General features: G+C 54.4%; 1 protein-coding gene across 1 annotated transcript in view; it reads left to right on the top strand.

The window, feature by feature from the left end:
- Window positions 1–520: 520 nt before the first annotated feature.
- TSPAN9 (tetraspanin 9) overlaps window positions 521–22,119 on the top strand; it is an 84,086-nt gene continuing 62,487 nt past the window's right edge. The window contains exon 1 of the mRNA XM_082738126.1: window positions 521–1,451. Within this exon, the coding sequence (XP_082594252.1) occupies window positions 1,116–1,451 (336 nt within the window). The 5' untranslated portion in view covers window positions 521–1,115. The remainder of the gene's footprint in view (window positions 1,452–22,119) is intronic.

Raw genomic sequence — 22,119 nt, 5'->3', positions numbered from 1 at the left:
CGCCCCTCCCCTGCGGTCTCTTTTCCCTGCGTGCGGTAGCCAGATCCACGTGTGCAAAAGCGTGTGTGCGTGTGTGTCTGAGTGTGCGCGCGTGTGTAGTGGAGGGACCGTGTGCCTCCACTGGCCCCGTGTGCACAGGGGGCGGCGGCCAGCTCGACAGTGGCCGCGCTTCTTTCCTCCTCCTGTCCTCCCCAGCCCTCTTCTCTGGTTTCCTTGGGTCGTTGTTATCTCCAGCCATTCCCTTTCTCTCGCCGCCCCCTTTTCTCCCGTGGAAGAGACCAGCGCCTTCCGATGAAGGTTCTGGTTCACCCCCAGCTCCGGAGCCCTTGACATTTAGCGAGGGCTCCCGGCGCACTGGTATAGGCACACAGCAGAACGCTAATCCTATTAAAGATAATGTGTCATTGGGGAGGGGGAGGCTGCCCGCCCCCTGGCAGGCCCAGTGCTCATTGGCCGAATGCAAAGCAGGGGGGCGGGGCCGAGGGCCCGGGGAGGGGGCTCCCGGCGATTTCAGAGTCGGGAGTTGGGGCTGGGGATTTCGCAGGGAAAGCCCAGCGGTGGCAGCTGCGGCGGATCTCTGAGCACTGCCCGCCGCGCGCCCGGGCAGCCCAGGGCCGGCGAGCAGCTCCGCAAAGTCGCCGAGCGAAAGGAGGCGGAGCGCCCGCAAAGTGGCCGGGCTCAGCGCCGGGGCTGGGCAGGGAGAGGTGTGCCCGGGGACCTGGATCCTGGTGCCCTTGTGCCTCGCGTGGAGCGGCCGGTGCACCGGGAGGCGAGCTGACGCTCTGGAAAGAGAAATCAAATTGCAGCCTCCCCAAAGACGTTAAGTTACGCAGGCCAGCCAGTTCCCGGAGAGCGTTCGCGAGCGCGCGTAGAGCCGCGCCACGCCGCGCCGCACCGCAGAGCCCTCCCGGGCCAGTCGGCTGGGAGCGGGGCGCCGTCCGAGAGGTAGCGGCTCCTGAGCACCGGGTCTGGCCGGGAGTGCTCCCCGGTGCAGAGAGAGGGCATTCAGGGTTCCGCCAGCCCACCCGCAGCCCGTGCCCGACTTGGGCGCCCCCTCCGTCCCACTCCGGGAGCGATGCCCCCCGCCCTTCGCGCCCCCCGGGAACGACGCGAGCATGGAGAAGTCGAGTAGCGAGGATTCTTCGATCCACCGGAGTCCATCTTTGGACAGCAAGGACTCGGACTTTGCCAAGCCGTCCACCTCGGGCCGCCCGTTCGGCCGCGGCTTCACGGCCGGCGCTTTCTACGGCACCGCGGGCTCCCGGGGACAGAGCCGCGCCGAGGCTGGCGTCAAGACTGACAAGTACAATGCACCCAAAGGCAGCAAGTACGTGGTGTTTTACCTGGACCTATCCTTTGTTTTTCTCCTAGAATTTAAGAAGTGCAACATGGCCAGGGGCTGCCTCTGCTGCTTGAAGTACATGATGTTCCTCTTCAATCTGATATTCTGGGTAAGTCCTTGCGTTTAGCTCTCCTTTGCTACCTCTCCTCTTCCGGGCTTACCGTAGCGTGCTCCCCTCTTCCTCCGTGGTGCTGCATTGCCCTGCTTTCTGCACAACGGTAAGTGTGCGTGTTTTTAAAAAATCGTCCCCCCCCCTTCATTCATCTTTCTCTCTCCTTGGTGGCTGAATGGAGGCTCCGAATTGCTTGTCTTCCAGGAGAGACTTACTCTACTTCTCCGTGGCTGGCAAAGTTTGCCACCACCTCCTTCCCCTGGTGCAAGTGCCCCCACCGGGTAACCTGCAGAAATCGGTGTGGGGCCAGAATTTTTAACAGCTGTGACCTTGAGTGGAAGACAGGCACAAATGTGGATGATTTTCAAGTTTCTTCTTGTATTCTTCTTGAATATACAAGAAGACAGTATGCCCGGTTTTGTGGGCATGAGGTGGGGGCTGGGAGGGATGGCAGAGATCACTTCCTCTCCCTCCTTCAGTGAGTCTTTGGAAGAGGAGAGGAGCCCCTGTCCCAAGCCGGGAGATGTGTTTGTTAGCCTGCAGGTCTGCCCCTGAGTTAGGGCATGTGTGGAAAAGGAGAGTGAGGGAGGGTTGCTGCCATCGGGTGGCAGGCAGCTGCTTTTGAGGGATTGCAGTGGACTGGGCAGGGAGCGGGCTGGCCATGTGCTCCCACCATGGGACACCAGCCAGCCCTCCCAGGCTCCCAGAGCCCCAAAGACTGAAAGGGACAAAGGGAGTGCCCTGTCCTCGTTGAAGGATGATTTTCTAGAGAAGGGGTCGGTGAGTGGGGCAACTTGGAATAGCTCTCGGTTCTCTGTGCTTCTGAAGGCCATGGGCACACACGTGTGCATGTGTGCAAAAAGGAATACAAGTTTGGCAGATTTTAAAACTTCTCAAATTCCTATCTAATGGCTCCTTCATCGCGACTGCTGCCTCCGTCTTTCTTTGCCAGAGCCCCAGCGTAGTCAGCACAGATGTTTGGCTCTGCCCCAGGGCCTGTCAGCCACCCATGGTCCAGAAGGAGCACTGGGGGCAGGACAAAGTCATTCACAGTGAAGCTAGTTAGAAGCAGTTGTGCTTTGATGTTGAACACTTGTGTGAAGTGACCAGCTTTAACTAACAAAACTTTTTTGGGTGTGTGTGGGGGGCGGTGACTATTCCCACAGAAGAGGATAGCTCAGGGCTGAGTGGGAAGAAGAAGGAATCTAGTCTTGGTTCTGTGTTAGCTTCTCGTGTGACCTTGAGCAAATTGCTTTATCCCTTAAGAACTGGGTTTCCTTTCCAGTCTCGAGGTAGGGGAGTGGAGGCTGTTGTGATGATGGCCTCCCTCATGTCTGACCTCATTAGTTATGGGACATCCAGCATCCTTTCCTTCTCTCTGGGGAGGGAGCCTCCTTTCCAGCTTGGGGCGCAGGCCGCTACTTCTCTTTTGGGGAGCCCGGTTGGAGATTGTTTGAGTTGAATTTCCCTGGATGCCTGCATGGTCTGGGGCCCTGCGGGCACTGCTGTTAGGGTGTTAACCTGCCCTGTGCTGAGGGTTCTGTGGGAACTGGGGCAGAACCATTGGAATGCCAAGAATGATTTCATGGCCTCCTTGGGCCAGGTGCTCCTGGTCAGTGTCAGCCAAGCGGTGGTGGGTATTTGATGTCTGTGATTTACACGAATGTTGCCTTACTCTTATTGCGGAGTTTCCCTCTCTGCCCTTGTTCGTAGTCTCAACCCACCTTTCTGCCTTGCCCCCATCTCTGCATATCTTACCACTCACTAGGAAACCCTTAATAGGGAAGCGCAGGGCCTTTGCCAATACCTCCCACTCAGCAGCCCTCCTCCCCACCCCCATCCCGCCATCTGCTGGCCAGAATAGGTATAGCTGCTTGTGGCTTCTTCCTTTTCCAGCTCAGTTCCTACTTAGTTTTTTGTTTTTTGTTTTTTTTTAAAGATTTTATTTATCAGAGAGAGAGAGGGGGAGAGAGTGAGCACAGGCAGACAGAATGGCAGGCAGAGGCAGAGGGAGAAGCAGGCTCCCTGCTGAGCAAGGAGCCGGATGTGGGACTCGATCCCAGGATGCTGGGATCATGACCTGAACCAAAGGCAGCTGCTTAACCAACTGAGCCACCCAGGCGTCCCCCTACTTAGTTTTCATCCCCGCACACCCCCCCCCCCCCCGCCACCATACATGGCCCAGGCGTTGGTGCTCTGCACATTGGAGGCACTCATTATAAGTTTGTGAGTGAATGAATGGATGGCCAGAGTGGTAAATCCACATCCATTGTGTGGTAGAGATTCCTGAGTCCCGCTCGATGGGGAAGAGAAGTTAGTTCTCAAACTTGCCTGTGTTGAAAGTTCTCCTAGCAACTTAGCTGTGGGGCGAAAAGCAACTCTTTTCATCTTCCCTTAAGAGCTTGGCAGAAGTTAATGAGCTGATTGATGGAATGGCTTTCTTTTTTTGGTTACAGCAAGGTCTCTTCCTAATTAGGAGCTACCTACCACCACTCTTTTACCAGGCAAGGAGTCTCTCTCTCCAAATCTTTGACTTTTCTGATCACTTAGTATTTTCAGAATTCCTGTGACATGCTACGAGCTGGGAGACATTGGATCTCAAAGACCTAGTTCTTTTATGCTAGTCACTCGTGAGATGATGAAGTAGGAAAGGTGGAAATTTAGCAGAAGAGCAATGGAGGCTTGCACGTGTAAGAGAGCCCGCCGTTGTGTTCCCTGGGAGGTGGAAGGACGTAGCAGGGAGTTAGCCAGAATTCGGGCACAGGGCAGGTCACTGTGCTTTACTTGAATGAAGATGTCCTGCAGGCAGGTGCTGGGCTTCATAGGAGTGAGGGAGCAGAGGGAAGAGCCGAAGCAAAAGGTGAAGGTGTCTAGGCCAAGGGCAGGTGGGGTGGGTGATGAGGCAGGACCGCTGGGCCACTTCTTCTGCTTTCCAGTGCACACACGAAGACTGGAGGGGAGTGAGAGGGTCGGGGTGAGGAGGGATGCAGAGCTGGTCAGAGCCCAAACCCTCTGGGACCCAGAGCAATTGTTAGGACTTAAGTAGCCATCACTTTTTCTAGTCTCATGGCTCAGATCCCCCAAGGAGACTTTTCCGAGGCATTAGAGTTGAACCTGAGGCCCACAATCAATAGATAGAGATCTTCCTATAGATCCTGGAGCCTACCTGGTATTTCTCCAAAGCCACCATTGCTGCCACACACCCCTGCCTTCTCAGAGCCCGCTGGGAGGATTCCCAGGGCCCAGGAGAGGTGCAGCTGTCACCCTGCACCCCCCCACGGGTGGGAGAATCCTGGGTCCTGGCCACTGGGTAAAGCTCCTAGGGTTCTGTCGTTACTGAGGGCCCGGGTGACATCACCAGGGGCCGGCAGGAGGAGGGGCTATGCAGCCAGCGCTTCTCCTCCTTACCAAAAAAAGGACAGGTGACTTACCAACTGCTGGGTGCCTGCCTGTTGGGGGCAGCACCCTGAGGGGCCTGTATACCAGTAGTCAAACCCACACCCCAGGGTGTTCCCCCAGCAGTGGAAAGCCTGGGAAGTTCCCTCCATCAGCTTTTTCCCTGAGCCCTCCCAGGGCCGTCTGGGGGACTTCTCTAGGGAGAGGTGGAGTGAATTGGAGCCTCTCCAGGAGGGCAAAGGAGACTCAGAGCTTTAAATCCTGGGCAGGGCAGAGAGAGAGTGCAGGGGTGGGCTTTGGGTGCTAGGGGCCTGTGTCCACCTTCTCCACACAGCAGATTGTGCTCTCAGCCCAGCTCCTCCCAACCCAAATCCAGCTCTTATCTGACATGGAGGGGCCAGGGGTGGGCCTGGGGTTGCTGGCATAATTGCCACTCAGGATAATGGTCACTTTTCATGGTTGCCAGCAGAGCTGTCCCATCACTTCAAATCAGGGCTGGCAGAACAGTGACATTCTGGCTCCATTGGAAAGTCTATTCCTTGTGGATTGCTCTCTTAATAAAGGCCAATTAGCCAAGGAGACAGGGTTCAGTGTGTCTGCTGGAACAGGGGAAAGGTTGGGGTAGGGCGGCCGCGCCTAGGGTGCTGGGTGGATGCCCTGATTAACCTCCCCTAAGCGGGGTCAGGCCTTTGTGGCTTGGCCCCTCATAGGCTGTTCACTTGCTCTCTCGGTGCTGGCCACTTGGTTAAGGCTGTCTAGCCACAATGGAGGCTTACGTTCGTTACTGGCTTGGCTGCATCGTGAGTTCCTCTGTGGGCTCCCTGGCTCCCCGCTGCTCCGTGGTGGACCAGGAGCGGAGCTGGATGGCCTGGGTGTCCTACTGAGCCTGTGGGATACCTTCTGTCAGGGAATGGAAGTGGTAAGCAGGCTGAGGGATCTCAACAGGGTCTAAATGGGTCTGGGATGTGGCCTCTCCAAGCAGGAGACTGGCCGAGCTGGGCAACAAGAGTTGGAGGCTTCCCGAAATGCTTGGGCGTGAGGCATCGGGCTGTTTCCCCAGAGCGCCCCGGCAAATAGGCCTTCTGGGTGGGTTAGGCAGGGCTCTGCGCAGGAAGAGGGGGCTGGTGCTCCGAGACCCCAGGACGTGGCCATGAGGGAATGCCAACTCTGTGTTCACTTCCTTTCCAAAGCATTAAAAATTAAACTTCCATGTCTTAATATCTATTTTTATGTCGGAGCCAGCACTGTTGTCAATCAAGAGGGGGCGGGGAGGAAGAGGATAGAAAAGAGAAACTTCCAGCTGCAAGCGCTGTCCCCACCTGGAGGGAAGGGCCACAGGTCTGTCCTCCCTTTGGCTGGCCTGCCAGGGAAGAGCCCCGAAAACACCACCGACCTTTTCTGAGGATGGGGGCCTCGCCCTCCCCCTGCCGTGCTTCTGTGTGCCTGGCTGCCCTTGGCTGAACTTGGCAGTGGACTCTGGGGCTTGTTGGGCTCTTGGGGTCCCAATTGAGCCCATTCACTCATGCCGCAACTATTTACTGAATGCCCGCTGCGTGCACAGGAGCCTCCAGTTGGTGAGAACAGGCTGACTGGGCTCGCAGAGGGTGGATCAGCTTTCTCAGGCCAGGAAGTCGCAGAATCGAGAGGTCATCTGGACTGTCCTCCACCAAGCATTTGAACACAGGGCTAAGGGCTCCTACTCAAGGCAGGGGTTAGAGCCAGGCCATCTCCCCCTCCCCAGAATTCTAGGGAGGGACAGCAGCAGGTCTGGACCCCGCCCCTGAGTGGCCTGACTTGACTTGTCCTTCCCTCCCTCAGCCCTGCATGGTGGCTGCCTGACACTCCCTCTCTAGAATGTTTGCATCCATCAGAGATAAAGGGTGAGGGGAAAAAACTGTCTGAGTTTCCTAGTTTGGACAAAAGACTTAGCGAATTATGGTCTTTTTGTTTCTTCTATTGAAAGGGCTGACTGGATGCACTGTGGGTACTGGGCCCTGCGTGCACTGACTAAGCCTCTGCTGTAAGCCAGGCCCTTGAGCTACTCAGAGTCCCACGGAGGAGTCAAACGAACAGTTCTAGTTCTGAGCAGTAGGTGCTCCGTTGAGTTACTTAATAGAAGTAGTTAATACTTCTTAGTAGATAGAAGATACACGAAGATAGCAGAGCAGATCCAGTGACACCTGGATTTTGCAGGATGGGTAGGAGTTTGTGGGCTAGATGAAGGTGGGGTTCCAGGCACAGGACAAAGTGGGATAGAGATGGAGACAAGTTGATCCAGAGCCTGTGCCTGGGGAGAGCTTATAGCCCCGGGGAGAGACAGAGGGTCCTGCACCTGTGAAATGGACTGAACCCAGAGAAACAAAGGGCGCCATCAGTCTGGGTGGTGCCCGTTGAGAGTGGCTTCTGGGTGGTGAGTGTGATGTGGCTTCTGATGACGAGGGGGCCCTCCCCTGCCATGAAGTGTGCACCTGAGGCTGCGGGTGTTCTTGACTTTGTCCCCAGGGGTCGGAGGAAAGGGGTATTTGGTCTTTCTGGCAGTGACCACCATGACAGGCCTTGCTGTGTCACTCAGGCTGCAAGCTGTTGCTGTAGGTAATCCAGCTTAGAGCCATGCCCCCGTCCTCCCCCTCCTTCCGGCCTCTCCCTTCCAGCTGCGATATGCCCGCTTATTTGGTTCCAGTTAGGAAGCTTTGAAGCTGAGCTAAACCCGTCGGGCAGAGTTAAGTCTTCTGAGCCAGCTTTGTCCCTGCTCACATTTGAAAGCTAATCTGCCAGCAGAAGTGGGGCTGGGGGGTTGGGGCAGGGACAGTACAAGTGGCACATGGTCCAAGGGATGAGCAGGTCCGCAGCTGGGGGGCACAGAACAGGATGGAGGTAGGCTGTTGCCCCCCCTACTCTTTCTTTAAGTAGTCACAGGGCTTCAGGGGATACCTAAAATACCTTTTAACATCATGAGTCTGCGGTTCCGTCTGGATGGACTCTGCCTTTTCTTTCTTTGGGCTCCAGCAAGCTTTGAAGTCTCCCAGGGGACCCGGAGAAGCCCCTGGAAGGGAAGCCTGTGGGGTTTCAAGTCTTCTCCCTTGTGTTGGGTGGCTTAGTGCACTGGGGCCTGCAGGGAGGTCCTGCTGTAGTGGGTTTTGGGCCGGGGAAGGGGACTGACCAAGAACAGAGACACGGCTACTGCCTTTAGAGCTTTTTGTCTGCTCTGAGATTCTTCATGTTGGTATAGATTCAGATCAACCAGAGACCTTTTGTACATGCACAGAGGCCATGTCCCCTTGCCTGCCTGTCCCTCCCTCCCATCTACCGACCTACTGAGTCAGAGACTCCAGGAACAATGCCTGTGTTTTGAAGGTTTCCGTACTTCTTGGTTCCTGGATATCTTTACACTTGATGGTATCAAGTGTCTTCCAGGGCTGTGATAAAGCCCAGATGAGGCCGCGGATGCATTCTGTAGGAATGCTGCTTAGCTGGGCCTGCGGGATGCACCGGGAGCTCCTCTCACAGCGTCGGATGCCCAGAGGCTCGAGCAACAGTGCTGGGCAGGGCTTTGGAGCCCTGCAAGGCGCCCCACATGTCTCTTCAGACTGGGGATTTTTCCACATGTCTTCTGGTCTTAGGGATATGTGCTAGAAATTGGGATCCATGAAGTTTAGGAAGATCTGTTGGGATGGAGGATGGGAAGGGAAGGTGGTGGGGGAGGGGTGTGGTCTCAGCTCCTAGGGCCTGCAGTGGTACCCGCCACCCTATATACTTACCTCCTACCTTTCTGGGCGAGGTGGCCCACACTCTGCCCTGCTTCACTTTGTTGCTGGTGCAGTGAATTAGGTTGGCAGCAGGCCAGCTGGGCCCGTGGTCCTACTGTAGGGTCCCCATGGGCCTTTGGCCCTGGGTGCTAGAAGGGTGGGTCCCTCTCTCTGGCACACTCAGTGTTGGACTCTGTGGGGCAGATAGGCCTGTGACCTGAGCAGACTGACAGGGCACATGGGGTTCCAGGTCCAGGTCAATTTACTAACCAGAAAAACAGCCACTTAAAATTTTTTTTTAAAATGTTGGAATACATCCTATGAAATTCATGTAGTTTAAAAAAATTACATAAAGAACACATACCAACCATTCAGCTTAAGAACTAAAACACCAGGGGCACTTGGGTGGCTCAGTTGTTGAGCGTCTGACTTCAGCTCAGGTCATGATCCCAGGGTCCTGGGATTAAGCCCTGCATCAGGCTCCCTGCTCAGTGGGGAGTCTGCTTTTTCCTTTCCCATTCCCCCTGCTTGTGTTCCTGCTTTGGCTGTTTCTCTCTGTCAAATAAATAAATAAAATCTTAAAAAAAAAAAAAAAGAACTAAAACCCGAGCTATATTCATGAAACCTTTGCGAGCCCCTTCCTGAGCATGCCCCCAACTCGTCCTCTAGAGAGAGCCATTATCCTGACGTTTTGTGTTTGCTGTATTTCTTTGTAGTGCTTCCACGTATGTAAGCATCCTTAAACACTGTATCATTTGATTTGGCTTGGCTGGTTTTAAAACTTCTGTTAGATGGAATCATCTGTTTGTTGTTTTTTAATAGAGAGCAACTGCGGATGAGAGGCGGGTGGTGGGGCAGAGAGAATGGGATGGAAGGAGAGAGAGCATCTTAAGCAGGCTCTGTCTCATGACCCTGAGATCATGACCTGAGCCCCATATCAAGAGTCGAATGCTTAACTGACTGAGCCACCCAGGTGCCCCTGAATTTTTTTTTTTAAATTCAGTATTACATTTATTGATTGGTTCTTGTTGGTATGTGTGGCTGTCATGCATTTATTGTCACTGTTCCCTAGAGTTCTGCTGTCATTCTTCTGATGATAAACATTTGGATTACTTCCTGCTTTTTAAACATACTTCCGCGAACATTCCCATACAAGGCTCCTGGTGTACATACGCAGGGGTTTCTCTAGGACATGGCTTGTGGAAGCATCTGTGAAGGAGCAGCTACACAACTTCCAGTTGTCAGTCATGGCTCTGCTGTGGATGACCACAACTTAATACTAAGTCTTGATATCTGGTTGGGCAAATCCTCTCATCTGATGCTTTTGCAAGAATGTTTTGGCTGTTCTTGGCCTTTGGTTCTCACAAGAGATTTATGCAAACATGAATTTTGGGATCAGTTTGTCTAGTTTCACCAAAAATCAATTGATCGATCAGTCAACCCTTCTCCCCACCCTCCACCAGGCAAGCAGCCCTGTTGGTGGTTGGACTGGCTTTGCTTTGAGTCTATTGATCAACTTGGGGAGAATTGCTATTTTTGTATTTCCATTCATGAATATCAGTTGTATTCTAGCCATGTGTTTGTATTCATGGACATGGTATACTTCGTATAGGAGACCTTCTTTAATGTCTTCTATAAGCTGTCATAATGTTCTCCATGAAGGCCTTACATGTCTTTTGTTAAATAGAGACTTTGATCTTCCGTCCTTTGACACCACACCACCCTCCCCTCAGAGCGCAGCAGAACCCCTGTGCGCGTGAGGACGGAGAAGGGCAGGGCCCCAGGAGGACACCAGCAGGCCTTCTAGCCACTCCTCCTTATGGCATAGTGGGGCTTTGTAGTTGGCCAGGCATGGCACTGGGCACTTCCCTATTTGCTTTGTTCCCTTATCAACTCTTCACAGCAGCTGATGAGGTATGAGGTGAGGTAGGATTTTTCACATTTTGTCTCTAAGAAGTTGGAAGCTCTGGCAGGCTAGGGATTTTGTCCCGAATCAGAGCTCGAAAGCGACAGAACTGGGATCTGAAGCCAGGTTCAGAGCACCTATTCTTTCTACAACCTCTCTGGGAGGTCATCTCAATCAAGCTCCTTCCTCTGCTGACTTTAGACTGAGCTTTTCTTGGATCTGTGCTTCCAATCTGGCTCGGTGCAGCCCTGTAAAAACAGGATCAGAGTTACGCGTACTTGGATATGACCCACTGACGATTTGTGCCTTCCCTCTGCCAGTCCCAGCGCCAAACAGAAACCGGTTAGGAGGTGACCACTTAGTGATGATCAGGGCCTTTCTCAGATTGGTGGATGGTCAGTTCTGTACAGTCTAGGTTGTTCGAGCTATTTTTGTGCAGTTAGGAGAGTACCCCAGAATGAAGACTGTTTCCTTCACAGCTTCCCTGTAGCCTGACCCTGCATATTGTGCCACTGAGTATTTCAGATTGTGCTCACCTCATCATGGCAGGGTTTACCATATGGCAGGGTTCTAACCATACAGCCCTGCTTGTATGTTTCATATCTGGTCCCTCCACTCTGCTAGCATCTTCTAGACACTTTAAACTCTTGCAACTACCACGAGTGGGCAGTGATACATATGTGTGGATGATACTGAGGCTAGAGGCCTCATCACCCAAGGCTGTGAGCAGGAGCAGTAGGGTGGGAGGGGCCTTTGTCTTATCATCCATGCCTCGCTTGCTTGTGGTGGTTGTTCAGTGTATGTGAGTTGGTCTGTGGGCTGACCCAAGTGCCAGGAATGCTAGGTAAGGGGGCTTGGGCAGGCTCATAATGGGATGCCCTTTGCAGGTGATACCCTTTGATTACGATTGGGGTTTATTTAAAGGAAAGACTCTATGCTGTAGGGGCGCATTCTGGCCCCCGGATGGAATATCCCACGTAGCCAAACAAGACGGTGCAGCCACACGTGCTCACTGCCTTGGAAGGTGGCTTTGTGACCAGCAGACTGTCACAGCAAGTCCTTGAAGGGTGTCCGCCTGCACAGTGGTTCACCAGTGTGCTCTTTCCTGCATGTGTCACGTTCTCCCCGAGGGCTCTGGAGAATACTGTTGCCTCCATTACTCTAGTTCCCAGAAATGCTGCCCACTCACGGGGTTTGGTGCCCTGCCCTTGGCTGGCCGTTTTGTCTTGTGATGTGGTTCTGGGTAGGCCTGTGGTGGTCTTAACATGGTCGCTGCACGATGAGTGATGAGCGCTCGGAAAATTCCATTTGTCACCCTACGCCTCAGTTTCTCTTCCTGTTGGGGAGTTAGAAATTAAGTGGGATGGTCTGAAAATTGATTTCTGGTGTGAGGGAGAAGTGGGAAGAGCCTGTGAGAGGAAAGGCACGATTAGCTTTGTCCTCTGGCAGGAAAGGAGAGGAGGGCGCAGGGGTTTAATTGTGTTTCTGCCTGTGTCAGAGCCTGCAGCTGGTGTGAGGGGAGCTGCCAGCCACATTGGAGCAGAACCCGAGTGCAGTCCTGCTCTGTCATGGCAGGCTCGGCCCGTGTGCCCATCCGGGGGCCCCATGTGGCGCGTGCTCAAGTGGGGTGGCCCTTCCCACTGCTTGTCTTCTCCCAGGATCAAGGTGCGGGGCGTCCTTTCAGACTTCTCCAGGCCTGAGACCCCATGGTGGCAGAGGACATACGCTGCTTGCCCATCGAAGCCAGAAAGGGTGGAGTTGGGGCAGTCAGCAGGTGTCTGCCTCTGGGTGAGGAGTCCGTGGGGGGCAGGTGGGGCAGGTTCCTGGGGGGCATTAGTTCCTTTCCTTCTACTGGTCTGGCTCTGCACGTGTGTCTTCCCCTTGGGTCGCTCAGCTGCGAGTTCTCAGAGCTCCACTGCGCTTGCCCCCCAACAGTATGCATGGATGTGTAGATGTATATGTATATGTGTGCATATGTGTGTGCACATATGTGTATAAATACACATCTGGTGTGCATATATACATGTGTATATGTGTGTGACTATATAAGCTCCAGAAACATTTTCATGATATGTGTGTGTGTGTGCGTATATTTATATACACGGTTCACCCTTGAACAATATGGATTTGAACTGTGTGGGTCTGTTTATAAATACATTTTTTACAGAATAGTACTATAAATGTTTTTTTTTTTTTTTAGCGTTTAGCACATTTAATTTTTTAAAAAGATTTTATTTATTTATTTGACAGAGAGATCATAAGTAGGCAGAGAGGCAGGCAGAGAGATGGGGGGGGGAGCAGACTCCCTGCTGAGCAGAGCCCAATGTGGGGCTCGATCCTAGGACCCTGAGATCATGACCTGAGCCGAAGGCAGAAACTTAACCCACTGAACCGCCCAGGTGCCCTTCTCATGATGTTCTTAACATTTTCTTTTCTCCGACATACTTTGGGGTAAGAACACAATATATGACACATACAACATACAAAATGTGTGCTGATCCACCCTTCATGTCATTGGCAAGATTTCCAGTCAAAAGTAGGCTATTAGTAGTTAAGTTTTGGGGAAGTCAAAAGTTATACTCAGGTTTTTTTTTTTTTTGTTTTATACATGTGTAATATGCATTTCTATTAATAATAGCATTTGTTCTCTATGGGTAATAGTTCTATGTAAGAAATTAATAACCACAATGTGTTATAATTAATACACTCTGGAAAGACATATGTATAACAGATCTTCCTAAGAATTCTAGTAGCATATTTGAATATGCAGATTCTTGAGTGGGACAGGGGTCGGTGTGGTTCCAGGGTCAGTTGTGAATTCAGTTAGATTCCCTCCGAGGGTGTGTGACCTTCGGGTGTAAGCTGGCATCCCCGTTTTTAGCTTACTGTGTCCTGGATGGCTTCTGAGGCTCGTGGGTTGTGAACACCACACCCCAGCTGTGGCAAACTCAAGAACACAGAGACCTGCCTTTTTATCTCTCTCGGTGACCACGGCTCGGCAGTGTTGTTTGACATTTGGGGGCCACCCACTCTGGTGGGCATCTGTTGTTTTCACCGGCCTGGCTTTCTTTTCCCTTCTCTTGCTGTCTGTAGCCCTGTGTTTCTATCTGCTGAGCTTTCAGTGTCTGTGCGGAGACAAGGTTAGCTCATGGTTTAGAAAGGAAAGCTGAGCAACAGGCCACACACAGGGACAGGAGCCAGGGCTGCTCTTGGTGTCCAGGTACCACAAGCTAATGATGACCTTGGTCATGTTGATTCTGTCCGTTTTTGGCCCCTGGGGCTCACTGCTCAGGAATTGGCTTCCCAGGACAGAGGGTCTGAGGCTGTATTTGGCCAGGGCTGAGCAGAGCACCTTGACCAATGGGACAGGGCTGTATGCACCAGGGAGGAGGGGGATTCCCCAAAGGAAAACAGGGGTGCTGACACCAAAAGAAGGGGCAAAAGCAGAAATGGTAGATGTCTGCTGAAGGGTTTTGCCTCCCAAATGCCAGATGCCACTGCTGGGATTTGCTTATCCCCTGGAAGTATCCTCCCCACCTCCTGGGAGGAGAGGTCAGGAGCAGATGGGGAATGGGGAGGCTAAGACCCGCCCCCCCCCTGCCGCCATCCAGCAGCTTAGGCTGTGTTTGCCCAGCCACCACGACAGCCTCCAGCACCGAGATTTGGCAGCCTTGGTGCTCCTGTGATCTGCTCTGAGCCTGGCTGGGCCATCTGGGTATGTCTGAGTTGGTTGTGGGTAGAATCCCTGGAGCCAAGACCCCTTTGGGGCATCTCGCAGAAAACCATGCGTCTCTATTCCAGTACATCAGCCCCTTTCCACGTTTCTCCATCCTGAGCCTCTGAATTCCCAAAAAAGGGATCAGCCAGTGAGTTCTGAGTTGTGTTCATGGTTCACTGACCCCACACTATGTGTTGGAGGGGAACAAGAGCCCACTGGGTCCCTGCTCTCAAGATGCTCACAGTCGCGCTGGGAGGAGCCGGATTTCTGGCCCAGAGGGATGTGAGAAGACAGTGGAGCGCGCCCGGGGGGCACCCACGTCTGCAGCCGGCGTCTCCAGGTTAGTGCGTCTTATAGATATCCTCCGTGCCCCAGCTGCGGGCTCCTCTTCCAGGATGCTGAGACAGCAGGGACCGCAGTGAGTAGGTGATGTCAGGGTTCCTGTGTTCGGCCTCTCACGTAGTGAGCACTTATAAACAGTACATGTTATTCCATAATCTAATGTGTTTCCCGCTTGCCTTGGCTACTAGGGAGCATGCACAGTGGCAGCACCCAGTAGTTCGGGTGGGTGGGCAGGGAAGGCCGTGTGCAAGAGGCAGGACTGGAGCCGATCCTCCACAAAAGAGTGGTATTTCGACACGTGGTGAGGAGGAGGCATGGCCTTTTGGGTGTGCTGGAACATGGAGAGAAGGGGAGCCGGAGGTCAGCAGGACCTCGCGGTCAGGCTCACCGTGACTGTGTGTACAGACCCGATGAATGAGATGAGTGTGGAGAGCAAACTGGTCCTCTGACAGGTGCACATTGGGGTGGGTGCCTCTCGGGCATGGGAGAGGACGGTGCATCCTGAGTACCCGCCGTGGCCCAGCCCGACGCTCAGTGCCCTCCTGACCGTGGAGGGCGGTGTCCGTGTGTCCTTGTCCAGCACCTGCCAGCTGTCTTCTGAGCAGGGTGGGCTCGATGGAGAGGGGCAGGCTCTCAGAGAGTATTTGAGGGCAGAAAGGAGGTCCCAGAGCATGGGAGATGTATAGCTGGGGAGAAGGCAGTCAGGCGAAGGGGTTCTGGGTGAGCAGAGGGGGGATGGGGAGGGTGGTGGAGGTGGTGGCAGGAAAAATGAGGTGATATTTGATGCCAGAGAAAGGGGCTCATACAGAGGGTTTGAACCAGATCGTAGCGGGCAAGGAATGGCTCCAGCAGAGCAGTTTGCTGCTCATCGAGGACCCCTTTGATGACAGCACTTTACATGGTACCTGGCAGAATGTTAGAGGCCGCGGGGTGGAAGGTCTGTATAGGTAACACCCTGGGGTTTGGGGAATGTGGGGAGCCTGGCCTGGCCTGGGCTGGGCAGGCGCGGTGGGGGGTGGGTGGAGGAGATCCAAGGAGATTACAGTGGCTGGTGGAAGGATCTGGAGCCTTTTGTCCTCCATCCAGTGTGGAGCAGCTCCCAGTTTGTTCTCTCTGGGAGGTCAGGTGTGCTTTGGGGCCTGACCGTGCCCCCTACCCATGTAAGGGAGGCTTCTTCCCCTGCCTGTGGGCAAGAGCTCGTGGGATCCAAATCAGAGTGACAGCTTGTCAGGCTGATGAGCCTGGGTTCTGGGCCAGGGCTCTGTGATGTCTGAGCCATTTGGGACACCCATCGTGACCATTCCCTGGGGCCTCGGGGGCCTGGTGGGGAGGAGACTGGGGGACCCTCAGGAGGGCAGGGGGAAGGAACGTTGATGCTGTTGGAAGAGCTGAGCGCACAAGGTGCTTGATTTGTTACCATTTATGGCAGCCAAAGAGAAGGGCGTGAGGCCCCCCATCCCCTCCCCTCTCTGCCTCAAGCCCCCCTTCGTCTGCCCCTTTCTCAGCCTGCCTGGTGGGAGGAGGGGAGTCTGTGTGAAAAGTGCATGTTTCATAAAAAGCCGCTCTGTAGAGGGTGGCGGGTCTGAATCAGGAGCTGTAGGAGGAAGACTGACAAGATTCTCAGCGCTGCTGATTTGTTTTCTCTCTTAAGTGGGGCTTCTCGGAACTTGCTGGGGTTGGGGGGGACAGGGTGGTTTGGATGGCCCCTCCAGCAGCCTGAAAATTCTGGTGTGCCCAGCCGTGGATCCTGCATCTCCTCCGCATTTCTAGAAAGGCAGAAATCCCGCTGTTCATGCAAGCCACACACCAGCAAATTCTCTGTTGCGCTTGGGATCAAGGGGGCAGAGTGAGAAAGAGCTGGGGATGGGTCACAAGACACCGGAGTTCTGAGTTCCAGCGGGGTTCCTGACTGGCCTTGTGACCCTGGATACGTCACTTCCTTCCTCTGGGCCTAAGTGTCCACATCTGGACAGTGACTGACTTGGACCAGCCCATCCGTAATGTCCCTTCGGGCTCTGATAGCCTATGATTTTATACAGTTCTTTTGCTGCCTTTGTGTTTTCAAAGAGCTGATGATTCTTGAGATACCTTATCTTCCTTTTCCCATGGGAGCCTTGGTAGAGCAGGGGACCAAGGAGGGTTCCTTCATAGCTCACAAGTGGGGAAATTGAGGCTGGAATGAGGAGGACCCAACGAGCAGGGCTGGGTGTGTCCGTGGTGTGCTGGAACTCACCGTCTGAACATCACAAAACAGCCCCAGATTCTGCTCCACCCAGAGGGTCATGTGTTGGCAGCCAGTGGCAGCTCTGTCGTGGGGCTGAGTGTGTGTGGGTGCAGGTGTTCCTGGGTTCCAGACCGAACGTTTACTAGGGGGCTCGGACTCTGTGGACCTTTGTTTTCCTGCTCAGTGTCAGGGAGAGGCTCTCCACTGCTCCCCATTTCCTGCTTCAGGGTCATGGCTGAGTCCAAGCAAGAGATGGGGACAGCCCCAGCAGCCGGCTGGTTTTGCCTGCCTACCACCCCCGCCCCCGCCCGAGAGGGCTGTCACCCACTAAGCAGGTAATGAGGGGTGGGCCGCTTTATTAAGCACCCTCACCAGGGGAGAGGAGCTCAGCACCTTGTTTGACACACAGAACTGTCTCGGCTCCCTTCCTATTGTTAGAAGCCTTAATTACGATTGTTCCAATTCCGCCCTCCAGCATTCATCATTAGGAAGAGCTTTCTTTTCCCTTCCTGCATTCCCCGCAATCCCCTGAACAGCGTCTTCGCTGTTCCCTTGCACTACGGTGCCTCCCACCTCTGTCTCTCCCCTCCCTCCCACCTCTGTCTCTCCCCTCTCTACCACCCACCTCTATCTGGGGCAGTCCCCAGCACCAGCCGCCTGCCTCCCCGCCCCCCGGCCCAACCTCGCAGCCCCAGCTGCCAGCCTTGGAGAAAACAAACAGCCCCCTACCCCACCCCACTGAACTCAAGGCTCCAAGTTGAGGAGGCTTCCCCTTCAAGGGGCCTCTTGATGGTGAATTCAGGAACCTGCCTGCCCCTCTCTGTGTGGTCGTGAGGATCGGCGGGGTGGGTGTCGTCAATTGGAGAGCACGCACGTTTCCTGGGGGTTTGTTTTCTGTTTTGGGGGCTCTTTGCCTTTGCTGGCTGTACCTCCATTTCCAGCCCAGAGCTCCTGGTTCTGTCTTTTCTCTGACTTCGTTTGAAGGACCCTTGCCTGGGGGCGGCAGTGGGGGGAAGGAAAGGGCCTTGACTAGGAGTGTGGGCTCCCCTCACAGCTGTGCCATGGCCCCCCGGGAGGATCTTTGACTTCAGTTTCTCATCTGTAGAATGGGGACACACCTCAACACATGGTTGGCCAACCTGGAGGAATTGTCAGGAGGATACTTGAGATGGCGTTCATGAAGGTTCTCTGAAGTCTGTGAAGGGTGATGCTAATATAGATTGTTTTTCTCTTCCTGATTCCCATCGCGTCCTCTGCTTCTGTTTCGGCCACTGCCTCTCTGCCTTCCTGTTTGGGAGTCCACCATCAGGCCCCACAGTGGTTTCTACCCTGAGGCTCTTCTCCATCCAGGCGTCCACTTTAGGTGTGTGGGGTGTGTGTAATCACTAAGTACGTGATTACAGCTCCCACAGGCTGCCTGCCGAGGCACCCCACCATGGTTGACACCCCAGCAAAGCGACTCGCGGCTGTCCAGGAAGTGTGGCAGTGGGAGGCTGACCCCCTCCTTTATCTCCAGCGGCCCCTTCTGGCCTTCCCCAAGTTCTGTGGTGGGTCAGTGGGGAGAAAATGGGTTGGCTGGCCAAGAACCACATCTGCCTCTCACATCTAGGACTGCTCTGTCTGGCTTGGTTAGGCTCAATCCTTCTGTCGGGAGTTTACAAGATGACCTGTATCTCAAGATCCCAGAGAGCTGGTTTCATTTTCCCAGTGGCTGATTCATCAGACCCACTGTTGCCTCGCCCTTCCTGAGGGTAGCTGTGGCCTCAGCTCCCCTCCAGGGTCTGTCTTTCCTCTGGCTTTATGTGAAGGACCCTTGTCTGGGGGTGGCAGTGGGGGGAGTCCTGTACTGGGGATAACCTCTGGGGAGGCCCTTCCCCCACTGGGCCCTAGGGCTGGTCTCTGAGCCCAGCTGGTAAGGCTGGCGTTTTGACTGACAGGAATTTGAGCAAATTTGCTTGCTTGGGTTTATCTGCCCTGTGGGGGATGCTCAAGCCAGGCCAGTCATCCTCAGAGGGACAAAGCCATCTGGTTTCTACTCTAACCATGGAGATGTGGAAGTAGGTTTTGGGGGCAGGGAGCTGAGCAGAGCTCTCACATTTGCCCGCATCACTAGGGATGCCTACTGAGGAAATGAACGGCTCCTTTCCTTTCCCCAGAGGTGGGGGGTATACCCACCCTGGGCACTCAGCCCGGTTAAGGTGAGTCTGTCTGGAGGCCAGGGGCTGGACAGGATGAGTTGGAGAACTTTTTCCAGTTTTAGTCCTCTCCGTGATCAGTATTTTACACTGTCTCTGAGGAACCTGAAGAACATCGTCTCCTCAGGAAGGTTTACAAGAGCGTCAACAGCCTTATTTTGCTTGTAGGGAGACTGAGCTGTGGAGAGAGAAGGTGTTACAGTGAGGGTCCAAGTCACACAGGGAATACATGAGGTTGCTTGTCTGTAGTGGAATGTACTGGAACGTGGAGTGCCCAGGTGGGTAGCCTGGCTTCGAGGCTCTGCGGATCTTTCTCTGCTTTCCCAAGAAAGTCCACTGGGGGCTGGTTTCTCCACAGAACTACAGGCAGAAGTGTGAACCTCCTTTGCCGAGGCCCTGACCTCCAGCTTGTCAACATGGACAAGCTTCAGTGGGCCCCTTGCTTCAGTGGGCCCCACGGCCCCTTGCTTCAGTGGGCTCTGGGGTCTGTCTGGGTGCACCGCAGGCTCTCAGGGCCCTTGGGAAACTCCGGGCCAGGCCACTACCCCAAGGGCCCCCGGTCCTGGGCGAGGCTAGGCTGCCAGAATGGGCTTCTGAACGTGGCTGGAGAAAGGCCCGGGGAAGGAGAGGGGAATGGGCCCAAGGGCTGAAAAATACCTCTGGAAGGGCAGCTTGTTGCCTTGCTATTTATGTTTAATTTCCTGGGGTGTTCTTCTTTGTCTTTTTCTGTTTGGTGTTCCCAAACTTGTCTCGTAACTCTCTCCCTCCTGGGTTCTCCTCATCTTGCTGTATTTCAGAGATAACTAAGCAGGCAACCTTTCCACAATGCCCCTGATCCAATGACTCAGACATCGAGTGCCAGGACCGAGGAGGCAGGGCAGACCTGGGGAGCCCTGCTGGGGAGGCAGTCATGGGTCTCCGTGCCGATGTCCACTGACTCGGTTAGGGGTTGTGCTTAGCTCTTGCCTTCTAGGTGATGGGAGAAGGAATTGGGGAGCAGAAGCAATAAGCAACCCTACCACAGCCTGCACCTGATTTCTCCGAAGTCTGTCTGCCTCATTGAGGCCGTGGTGAGGGGCCGTGGTGTGGGTGGATGGCCTGGTGTTTGAGAGGAGAGTGAGGGGCGAGCCTCGGCTCCAGATGCCGTGCTGATGTGCGGACACGTCCCTCTTCCTTCTGCCGGGAAACTGGAAGAGGCTTTTTCCTCTGAGAGGGAAGAAGATCAGAAGCCGTGGAGACTAATTTCGCTGGCTTTAGCCATCCCTGTCTACCTCCCTGGAGCCACCCTGCCCTCCTGCCCTCTGCCTTCTGCCCGGGCTTCTCTAGCTGTCTGGTTGGCGAAGTGAAAGGTGGGAGGGTGGCAAGGACGTTGACTTTACAGACAGACAGTGGGCTTGGCTCTTGGCATCACTGTATTCTGTCTGCAGGAACCTGGCAAGGAGCTTAATTAACTCTTGGAGCCTTGACCTCCTCATCTGTAAAATGGGATAATAATAGAGCTGGTTTCTAGGTTGGCTCCAGGAGTGACAGACACACATATGAAGAGCTTCAGCCCGTTGTCTGGCACATGGTGGCTGCCTTTGGGTCAGGCAAGGTGTGCATGGGCAGATATGGCTGCTGGGGTGGGGGAGCCATGCTCCTTGGCAGGGCGATATGGGGAACATGTGTTCAGAATTAGAGTGTGGGTGCCTGGTTTGTGTTCTCAGCCCCCTCTTCCTCAGCTGGGCCCACTTTCTCTAGGCTTTGTTTTGGCTCTCTCCTCAGCAGAATGAGGCGAGTCATTATGTCCCTCCCTCTTCCCCCAGCCTCCAGCAGGGCAGGGAGAGCTGGACAGATGAGGAATGAGCTCCCAGCCTGAGTGCTTGGAGATCTCAGCCAGAGATGGGGGAGGAAATTGAAGGTAGGCTGTTCTGTGCTTTTAGGATGCTCTCTAGGGACTCTGTGTTTAAACTAGGGTTGAAACCTCTTACTGAGCTCTCAAAAGAGGGGCCTGCATTAGCCAGAGACCCATGTAGGCAGAGACCTCCCAGTTGGCCTTGCTGGTGGGGTTGAGGCAGGTCTGTGGGGAGACCCGGTGTCCCACTTAGGACCATGGCAGAGACAAAGTGAAAGACAAAAGCAGAACCTGAGCAGGGAGGTGGGGTATGGGGAGGAAAGGAGAAGGCATAGGGACAGCTGGCAGGGCGGGGCAGAGCGGACGCCGGCAGAGCGCCTCAGGTAGCCAGCACCAGGGACTGAGCCTGCCTGGTCCCTTCCTCTCCGCAGTGATTAAGACATCACCAGCTGCCGGTGTTCTTATCTCCACTGGCTCTCCGCTGCCAATAACAAATGCATCTGGCTAGAATCTGGGTCATTAAAAAAACAACCTGATATTTCTCTTCTTCCTTCACCCCCTGGCAATCCGTGTCCTGGAATATAGCCGGGACCCCCAAAGGAGGGGTCCAGAGGTACAAGGAGCCAGGGCAGATATGTTGGCTATCAGGGCCACTCAGCCCCACAGATAGCCACGCTCCCTGGCTATCCGGGTTCTGTCATGGTCAAGTGCGGCCATTCAGTGGAGAGTGATGGGCCAGGGGCGGGGGTTTTTCAGGTGGATTTTCCTTCCCTTTGGCAGGCTGGGGGCAGATGGTGTAGTGGCTGCGGTGATGACATGAGTTCAGAGTTGCAGTCGGGCTTGGCGGTGATCTAGTGAGATTTCTAGCTGCTCCAAGCTCACTTTGTTTCCACCGTGAACGAGGACAGTGATGCGCAACCTTCCCCGGGGTTGTCGCGTGGGGTTTTCAGGAAGGTGTCCCAGCACAGTGCATGAGGAAGGATAGCTCTGGCTCAGTTTGCCATCCTGATGATGTTGCCTCCATGGAGTAGCACCTCTGGAGGGAGCTGTGTTGATTCCGCCACGGGGCCCCTTTTTGGGCTGGGCACCTCACCAAGGCTGACCCATGGGAGAACGGATGGAGAGAGGCCTGTGCCTCCCGTGCCAGGAGCAAAGGATCGGCTGGACTGAGACCTCCTTTAAGATCGTAAGGGTTTGTCTGTACATTACACTCTGGACTTACGCATACAGATGAGCAGGGAGAAATAGAGGGAAGGTGGAAATGATGGTTTACATAGAGGGAGTAAATCAAGGAAGTTTCTGGG

Source organism: Mustela nivalis (assembly GCF_964662115.1).
Source record: "Mustela nivalis genome assembly, chromosome: 7".
NCBI classification, from domain to species: domain Eukaryota; kingdom Metazoa; phylum Chordata; class Mammalia; order Carnivora; family Mustelidae; genus Mustela; species Mustela nivalis.
The sequence above is the reverse complement of the archived record's forward strand: the minus strand, read 5'-3'. Positions and strand labels throughout refer to the sequence as shown.